The sequence below is a fragment of the Nematostella vectensis genome, chromosome 6 (genome assembly GCF_932526225.1).
Source record: "Nematostella vectensis chromosome 6, jaNemVect1.1, whole genome shotgun sequence".
NCBI lineage: Eukaryota > Metazoa > Cnidaria > Anthozoa > Actiniaria > Edwardsiidae > Nematostella > Nematostella vectensis.
Window position 1 is genome coordinate 2119616 of NC_064039.1, and position 10126 is coordinate 2129741.

The 10126-nt window shown below is 37.6% G+C and overlaps 2 protein-coding genes across 2 annotated transcripts; one reads left to right on the forward strand and one right to left on the reverse strand.

The window, feature by feature from the left end:
- Positions 1–846: 846 nt before the first annotated feature.
- On the forward strand, positions 847–7276 carry LOC5505388 (nuclear pore complex protein Nup50). Its single transcript, XM_001626182.3, has 6 exons — positions 847–970; positions 2058–2107; positions 2302–2356; positions 2667–3342; positions 3415–3511; positions 6803–7276. The coding sequence occupies exons 1-6, from the start codon at positions 902–904 to the stop codon at positions 7170–7172; spliced, it is 1317 nt and encodes a 438-aa protein (XP_001626232.1). The 5' UTR covers positions 847–901; the 3' UTR covers positions 7173–7276.
- Positions 7277–7681: 405 nt separating this feature from the next.
- On the reverse strand, positions 7682–9642 carry LOC5505383 (protein ABHD14A). The gene has a single exon (XM_001626166.3). The coding sequence runs from the start codon at positions 9605–9607 to the stop codon at positions 8840–8842; it is 768 nt and encodes a 255-aa protein (XP_001626216.2). The 5' UTR covers positions 9608–9642; the 3' UTR covers positions 7682–8839.
- Between the last annotated feature and the right edge of the window lie 484 nt (positions 9643–10126).

The following is a 10126-nucleotide window of genomic DNA, read 5'->3' on the forward strand; positions in this document are numbered from 1 at the left end:
CAGAAATTCTTACCCCTAAGAGATAGCAAATTGGGTGTGTTCTAAGAAATGTTTAATCCTAAGAGATAGCTGAAAATCGGGAAAAGACGTTAAACACTCCCTAAGGGATGGCAGTTGGTCGAAATTTTATACTCTTAAAGATGGGACGATAATACCCACGTCTACTTATCTGGAGAGACCCCAACAAACCCCCACCCCGGGTATCCCCTGCGCTAGTAGAATCGCTCTTTGTTGTTAAAGTACATAAAATATGAGACCTACCATTAGACACAAGAATTCATTGGCTTCATAGAAGCTATCAAAAGATTTTACCTGACAAAACTAGAAGACAGCTTTTGGCGGGCGGCTAGACGGCAAAGAACATCATAAAGCAACAGAAAGGGATTATTTTTATTAGAAGATTTTATGTTTTCGTCGCTCTATGGCGTGGCGCCCACAGCCAATTTCTGTGTTTATGGCGTGATTTTGCCATTTAAAAATTCACGTGATTTTTTTCGCAATGCGCGTCTTATTTGAATCGCGGTAGCCAAAAAGGACCCCCCCCCCCCGCTCAAAAAAAAAGTAAATCGGACCCCCCACCCCCCGCTCCTCAAAAACAATATCTCCACCCCCATCCAAGAATACGAAACGTCTGAATGTATCTCCTTTTTTTTTCTTATATACCTGTTTTAAATGGTTGTACTAGGAGAATCCAATCGTAACCCGCAGTGGTTAACAAATAAACATGGGAATGAGCATTAATAATAACAAATCAAGGCAAAAACTGTAGCATTGTTGTTTATGCGCGTGTAAACATTCATATGGCTATTCGCCTAACCAGTGCAGACCCTCCCCTCCCCCCCTTCTCTTATCTCACGTGGGCTGTTGCGCGCGATGCATGATATTTTAGTAACAGACAAAGATGGCGAAGAGAGTAGCGGATCGCGAGTTAAACAGAGATAACTGGGATGAAGAAGATGAAAATGCAGAGGTATTGGTCTATTATTACTCCATATGCATGTAGTTTGCCTAGTCTAACCTATGCTTGAAGTTGTTTCTTGGAACTCAGCTTACGCACGTTGTGAAGAAATGTACAAGAATGCAATTCAAGCCATAGATTCCCTGCAATTTTGTTAAAAAATATCGTTATCAAAAACTTCACTGCATTCCTTAATACGGTCATAATTAGTTCGGTTCAACGTTTTTGCTGTGATAAATGAGCTGACAAAGACAAAACATTGTTGGAAGTCTGTTTAGCTAAACCGAAATATGGCGGGTCTTTTGGTTCTTGTTCGAATATTTTACCGGCAGAAATCTACCCTCTTGCGCAGAGCTTTCTGTGTCTGCTCGTCGTTTGCTCAATATAATAATGATGTGAAGCAAAGGAGACGAGCGATACAGAAAGCTGTACACAGTAGGGTAGCAGAAACCAAGACGGAACGAAAGAGAACGCATGATCACATCAATTGTGTGGGATTACAGTAACCCACCATAATCTAACTCTATTTCCATACAGTACGAAAACGATGGTTCTTTATATCTTTATTCTTTCTTTATTATAGTCTAGACACTTTTTTATTCTACCCTAGTTCTTGATATACTTACTTAAATATAATTAATTTTATATACTTAATTAAAATGGTGTAATTTATGGAACTATGAATGAATGAAAATTGCTATTGCTAAGTTGTCAGTTGATTGATGCTGATTAATTTTTACAGTGGAAAACAACGCATAGGTGTCAACTTACCCACTTTAGGCGGGTGTCACAAGATTTTGGACCTTATCACAAGCCTGATATTTGTGAGAATGTTCATACATTCTCTGTATTCATCCACATTGGCTCTCTTATACATATTACATACTATTACATATTTTCTGTATTTCACCCGATTTCACAAGATTTCTGTCCAAGTTTGGTTGATGGCTATGAAAATGGTTCAATAAACCACCTACAAATATGTGACTTTCTATTGAAAATTAATAATTATTTATTTAATTTATAATTAATCAATTACGCCAGTGCTTGAATTGATGACTTTTTTCTAACTCTACTTTTGATATGGTGATATTTGTAGGAGGCTGGCACATTTAATACAGCAAGTGCTGAAGACATGAGTAAGCGCAAGTGAGTATTTATGTTTTATCAACATCAGAACCACAAAGAGGCTTGTTCTGAAAAAAAATATTTTAACCTCTCTGTCCGATAAAGTTTACTTTTTTTACAAATGTTAAAAAAGCATGTGCCGCAATAATGCCATACTGAATTGTGCATACACCATAGGCATAATTGAGCAAAAATCTTTTTTTTTTTTATTCTAGAATTATCAAAGCAAGGAGACGTATAACTGGTGATAAGAAGCAAGATTCAACCAAAGTAAGAAGAATAGTCTATATAGAATTGGCCAATCATGCTGCCTTTTTTACTCCCACACAATACCCAGTGACTCAAAGAATCCCTTTCCATCCATTCAAGCAAGTAACAGAGAAACTTTCAATCAAATATCAAAGTATCAGATTTCAACCATGGATGGCTCTTTTGAAGTTTTCTGGATAACTATAACAGGATAGGTTGATCAACATTCTTTAATTATTTTTTAATGTTATGGTTTTTTAAAACATTAGTTTAGCTTTTCAGGCAAAAGAAAGTGCTTTCTCTTACTATTTTTGATTTTATTATTTTTAAGGAATCAAGAAGTATCTTCCAAGGTTTCACTGGTTTTAAGGGTTTTAGCAGTACCAGTTCAGCGGATGTCTTTGGGGGTTCCAAGACTCTTCCTGGCATCTCAAGCAACTTAAACCCTAAGCCTACAGGTTTCTCTGGGTTTGGATGCAATTCAACTGCAGGATTTTCTGGTTTCTCGGGACTCTCAGCCACAAATATCCCAACTACTTCTCCTCCACAAATTGCACAAGTATCAACTCCCACATTCAATGGTCACTCTAACACAAAGACACCCCAGAAAGAAAGCAATGAGAAGGAACATAGTGATGCTTATCTTGAGAGTATAAAAGCCTTGAACCAAGGAGTGAGTGACTGGGTACAGAAGCATGTTACTTCTAACCCATATATAGATCTTACACCGGTATTTGATGATTATCGCAAGCACATGAAAGAGATAGAGAGGAATGAACCTCGGGAGAATGAATCTCCCGGGGTGGCCCCCCTTGCCATGGCAGTCACACCTGTCACCAAACCTGCAGAAGTCATTACATCAACCGAGACTAAAGCAACTGCTGATGTGACTTCTGGTTTGTTTGGTGCTGGAACATCACTTTCCAATGCTGAGACAAAAACTACCGTTCCATTGTTTGGTACTGGGGAAACAAAAGTTGTCAAAAATGAAGAAAAGCCTTTTGCTGGTAGGACATTTTCCTCTTTATTTATCTCATAATATGATAGTTTTATTCATGTGCCCTCTCTTTTATTGTAAGGTCTTGCAACACTGAGTGCCCCACAGGACTCTGTGGCAAGTAGTAGCAAACAAACAGACAGCAAGGACGACGAGGAAGAAACTCCAAAACCTGTCAGGTAACATAAACATACTTGGTACTCTGTTAGATAGATTTTGATCGAAACGTAGGTCACCTAGCCTCTATTTCCAGCCATTGCTAGGCCTGCATGGGAAAATGTTTAATAACGGCTTTCCGTTCAAATGGCCAAACTGCATAAGTATTAAACACACTTCTCAGACGTTTAAACAATTTTTTTGGTCGTTTAAGGTGGCGCGCCGAGGTTGTTTTGGCTAAACAGCTTATATACTATGTTCCCTACAGAATACTAATTTTCGGCGTGATTTTTGTAAATTTTTCAGATTTTATTAATACATCTATGCTTTATCAGATTCCGCTAGATTCACTCTTCTTGGAAATCAAATTATTTTTGTCATGCAAGTTAAAAGGATGCAATATTTTTATATTAAAATAAAAATCTCGAAATCTGCGGGATGATTTTTTTTCTAAATCTACAGTAACACCTAACAATACTCCAACTTGAAGCACACAAATTTTTGGCTTAAAACTGACCTGTCAAACTTTGCGATTGATGAATCTTTTTTTCACGCCATAATCGTCCTCGCAATATTTGAAAAAATATTTGCTAAGTCCATACCCTAAGGCAACTTGTGTTAGAGGGGCAAGAGGACCAGTGTTGCACAAGAATATATTTCTGATAGTCAATTCGAGAGTATTTTTGTTAAGATAATTTGAAAACTAAAGAATTTTTCCTTTTCAACATTTTAGCGCAACCCGCTCATCTTCCAAACTACTACCCGACGCTATTGGTAAAATAGGCCTTACCAAAAGTACTTCTTGATGTAGTTGTATGTCGGACCTGCTTTTATGAGAAATTAGAATCAAAAGTTGAGTATCTGAACGCATTTCAAACGAAGCCCACGCTAGTGTCACACATGGTAATCAACGATAGCTGCCTTGTTTGTTTCACATGTGACAAAGTTCCACGGGCGGAACTGAGATCCCGGGTTGTTATAAAAAGTTTGCAATTTCGCAGTTTTTTTACAGTTATTTCGCACGGTACTTTTTTTGTCTACGTTTTTTAAATTTTTCACTGGACTTGGGGTTTTCAAGCCCCACACCCACCCCTGCTAGCCAGCATCTCTCTCTCTCTCTCTCTCTCTCTCTCTCTCTCTCTCTATGAGTTAAATGCGACTTAGAACATGACGGGTTTTTGTTTTGTACTTTATGTATTTTTTTCTTTGAAAGAATCGAAACGCTTAAACGTGTGGAGTCTAGAAAAAGAGTTCAAAGGTGGTAGCATAACCAAATGGAATAGAATAGGAGATATCTGTATGAAATGCACAACCCGGGATGCATGGGATCTCAGTTTCGCTCGTGCAAATTTGTCACATGTGAAACGAACAAGGCAGCTTGTCAACTACCATGTGCCACGCTGGCGTGGGCTTCGTTTGAAGCGCGTTCATGTCCTCAACTTTCGATTCTAGTTTCTCATAAATGCAGGTTCGACATGCAACTGCATTAAGCAAGTACTTTCGGTAAGGCCTATTTTTGCAATAGCGTCGGGTAATAGTTTAGGAGAGGCACGGCTTGGGCTCAAATGTTGAAAAGGAATAAATTCTTTAGTTTTCAAATTATCTTAATAAAAATACTCTCGAACTGACCATCTGGAATTTATTTGTGTGCAACACTGGTCCTCTTGCCCCTCTCACACAAGTTGCCTTAGGCTGTGGACTTAGCAGGGGGCGTAAATTCAGGGATGGATCTTTGTAGGCAAGAGTGCATTTACTTTTTCAAAGATTGCGAGGACAATTTTGGCGTAAAATAAAGATTCATCAATCCCGAAGTTTGACAGGTCAGTTTTAAGCCAAAAATTCGTTTGATTCAAGCTGGAGTATTGTTAGGTGTTACTATGAATTTAGAAAAAAAATTCATCGCGCAGATATCGATATTTTTATTTTAATATAAAAAATTGCTTCCATTTATCTTGCATGAAAAAATATAATTTGATTTTAAACAAGTGTGAATCTTGCGGGATCTTGGGGATGACAAAGCATAGATGTATTAATAAAATCTGGAAAATTCACGAAAATCGAGCCGAAAATGAGTCTAATATAGGGAACTTAGTAAAAGCTGTTTAAGCCAAAACAACCTTGGCGCGCCACCTTAAACAACGTTATGCATAAATGTATAAACATCTTGCATAAACATTCCATAATCTTGCATAAACGTTCCAATGGGAGTTCCAAATGGTGTCAATTGGCTGCTAAAATGAACGAGTTTACAAATGAATGGACAGCATTAAATGACTTCCCAATTTGCTTGGACTTCTTCAAAATTAATGAGGATTACTTTCAAATTCGTTTAAATGAGTATATACTTAATGACATTGTCTTTTGGACTTGTTTAAACTACTTTTTGACGCGTTTAAACAACTTTTTTATGTGTTTAAACTCTCACTTCAGTCGAAAAATGAAAAATTTTTATTATGTTTTCCTGTGATGGGTCACATATTCCTACTGTTGTATGAAACATTTTTTCATTGTTCTGCAGTCATCGACCAGGGGTTGTAAACATCTCGATACAAGCTCCTATTTTCAACCTGTGGGATTTTACAAAGCCTGTAGGCCGAACAATTCCTTTCCCTGTTGACAGGGAATACCAAAAGCTCTCAATCAGAAGCATTTTAACCCAGATTTTTCTAACCTATTGGAATCGAGACTTTAACTTGTAACTGAACTGTGCTAATGGCAAGCAGTTATTCGCATGGAGCTGTACCAGCACCTAAATGATTGGCTAAAATTGATTGGATAGAATTGGCTTTTTGATTCAACACTGTTCAATGCTGTTGTTTTTAAAGCATGACAATTTTCCTCTATCTGCAAAAAAACAACAAAAGGATGGCCTTACAGCTGTTTTCAATATCCTGTTAATTTTCCAAAACAATTTTCAACGACTTATTTGCGCTCTGGATTCCATCATTAAATTTTTTAGCTCTTAGAATTATAACTACGCCATCACCTGGTGGGGAGATGGCCTGAGTAGTTTAAAGTCATTGATACTGTAACGTCTGTATTGGAAGTTTATTTTAGTACGTTGGTACATATGATATGGCAAGTCACTTCAGCGGCGTAACCAGGATTTTTAACAGGAGGGGGCCCAAAAGGGACTTTCAAGGCATTTTCTCCTGTATCTTAGATAATGTCTCATACATTTACTGTATTTTGGGCTGGTAAAAGGGGGGGGGGCTAGGCCGCCCCCTAGGCCACCCCCTGGCTACGCCCTTGCACTTAATTAGTTAGTCACTTAACAACAATTATTCATTATTTAAATTTTGTTTTTACTCTAGTGTTGTGACAGCAGAGAAGGGATCTCACTTTTCCATCAAATGCAAACTGTTCTTCAAACGAGACACTTCTTGGTCTGAATTGGGCATTGGAATGCTGAACTTCAAGACTGTTTCAGAGAAAACTCAGCTCCTCATCCGTGCAGACACAGCAACAGGAAACATCCTACTAAATATTTTCCTTGCTCCTGGGATGCCCATCTCACGCAGCGGCAAAAATAATGTGATGCTGGTTACTGTGCCAAACCCACCCCTCTACTCCAAGCCTAGTGAGGGAGATAATAGCAAGCCAGCAACTTATTTGATCAGAGTAAAGACTGCAGAAAACGCTGATGAACTTTATGAGAAAATGAAAAGTCACCAAACTAGTTAATATTTTGCTTGTATGAGAATGAAGAAAACATTCAGTTGTTTTTATTTTCTATTTTTATTATTTTTTGTATAGTGTTAAGTGTCAATAAAGTATCTTGGATATAATTACTTATGTAATGTGCTATCATTTAATTATTGTTTTCAGTTTTTTAGACATGACAAACCCAACAAACACAAAAAGGTAAAGCATGCTTATAGCCATCGTCTGTCAAAAAAAGAAGAAAAACAAACAAGAAAGCAATAGAAATAGTTTCCCTTATAATGTTTGGGATTGTTGAAGTTACTTCCCAGGAGCTGATTGAGGGAGCTTATCAAATCATGAAATTTGTGATCAAGTATAGGTTTGTCTATTTAGATGAAAAATCCTGTATAATTTTGCGATGTAGATGTGCAGTCATATATGTTAGGTAAGTTCTATTTGTAACTTAATTAATGAATTTTGATTGTGCTAGCATGCAAGTCTCAAAAGCAGGACAATTTTGACAGCAGATGTATTCTTGACATCCAGTGTTTGTGTCAGGCATAGTTTTATTTTTTTCTCTCCAACATTTGAAAAATAAAATCGCCTGATACCTTTGCTACATACACAACATATGACAGCAATTGTCAAAAAAAATATTTCTACATACAAGAAAACTGTATGATTGAGGTGTTTTATAGATAGTACAGTACATAATAATGTATGATTATTTCAAACATGATTTCACTTAACTACTATTACACATTATTTCTTGTTTTTTTTTCTTCCTTTCCCTGTAAAATATAACATCAGAAATAGGGAGGTGGGAGGCAATAGAAGGTAATCAATTGTGGTGGGGGAGGCAATCACAACCCAGGACCTTGGCTGTACCACAATGTACAATAGTTCACTTTTATCAACTCCTAATCTTATCAATTGCCCATCACACTCAAATAAACAAGTTATATGGTACAATAGATATAAATGGTCTATAGAGCTATCCAAGAGCTTTTTATGCCAACAATAGACACAGGACAAGTACCTGACTACTGGGAAACTCAAACACTCAAGGGGAATAAAAAGCTGTAAGAGTTAGGCAGCGTTCAAGTAATCTGAGTAGAAATGGCTGAAAATTACTCTCTAAGGAACTTGAAGGCAGTTTGACTTAACAAGGAATTCAGGTTATTGGTGTAGTACTGTATATTATGGTATACAGAAAAGAAAATAGTACCATTGCAAGGACTCTAATCCCTGACCTTCTGTAGATGCTACTAGATGCTGACTTCTTGGTAGCAGCTACACAAAGGTTGCACATATATTTGCGACAATCAAGACAATTGAACAGAATGGAGTATGCTTCGTTGTCAGGCACATCCAGAGGGGGTTCAGACCCTACCCATGTGATGAGATGGGCTCAAATCAGGTTGACTGTGTGTACTGTAGGTAAGAAGATGATCAATTTTATATGTGTATTTGGATAGAAAAAGCTTCTAGATGGATCTAGTGATCTGTTTCTAGAGCTAAGGATGCTGATTTGACCTTAATTCATCTGTGGTCAGAGACTTACTACTCTTGACCCCATTTTTTTTTCTAAATGCCCCTGGTTGTAGTTCAAAGCAGTCACAGACTATGCAGTTTTCTTTAACCTTTGTATAATGATAGAAATAGTTTCCTGAAATGAGATCAGGCATCAGGATGACTCAGCCATTTTATAACTTCCCAACAGAAGTTTTTTCTAAACTTTCTAGAAATTCCTCCAAGTAGCTGTGAAACTCTGCTGTGTTATTCATATAGCAGGCATGACCAGCGCCATCAATCCGCTTGATCAAACGTTCTGGAATGTTCTTCAGTCTTTCCAAAGACTGTAAGCCCAGCTGTTTATCATCCTGACCATACACTATCATTGTTTTTAATTTCAGACTTTTGTATTGTTCTGGTTTGTATTGATCTGTGTGCACGGGTGCGATCGGGATAAACCCTCGCAGCTTCTTTGCATTATCGTTAGAAAATATAAAAGGTAAAGCAAATGAACCGCTCATGGAGGGCGCCACAAGCACCGGGTAGTGTAATTCCAACAAGGAAATCAACTTGTCCAACAGCTCACCTCTTTCTTTCATGGAGACGGGCAACTTCATTTTGGAATTCCCGAAAGACGGTAGATCAATTGCCATTACGCGATACCCCTTCTTGCTTAGAAAGTCTAGTGTTCCTATATCTTGCCATGTCTTAGATTTGAAAGCCTGCCCGTGAAGAAACAACAAGCTCATTTTCGCGTTTTCTGGATTGACATGTCTATAGAAGATTGCTTCTTTGCTGCCCTCGATGTCTAAATATCCTGTCGAGACCATTGTTGGCTTGGATGATGGCGTCGATTTGAACAGTGAGGCTGAGAAATAGTACAATACAGAGGCTGTGACGAGTAACCCGAGCAGGAGTACTTTCCAGTTCACTGATACTGACAAGGGAAGGTTTGCCATATTGCGCGACCACTCATCAACGTTTATCAACGTGGCCAATCATCCTCAGGGGAACCGGGTTACCTGTGCTATCGCTCATGGGCTTCCTGTGGGCTAGGTAGTGTAAAAAAAATAAATAATAATAATAATAATAAATAAAAACTTGGAAAACGCGCCGTTTTCCCATCCATTCGGCCCGGCCATTTTCTTCTGTTTTTTTTTTCGTTAACATTAGGTAAATGAGCAAAACCGTTAAAGGATCCGCTTATAAAGAAATAACCAGTTTATTTTTTCTAAGAGAGTTTTGTTTGACGATAAATATTTAGCATACTATAGTACTTATAGAATGAGAAGGCACTAACCTACCCTGACAAATTTGATATTTTTCCCACGATGAAAACTCGCAAAAAACCTTTTTTTTTTCCCTTTTCAAAATTGATTTTTCAAAACCCAATACTAACACTATTGCTAATTCGTTTACCTTTCGAAATATTATATCTCAATGATGAATAAGAAAAGTGTGCATGTTTTCGGTGCCTC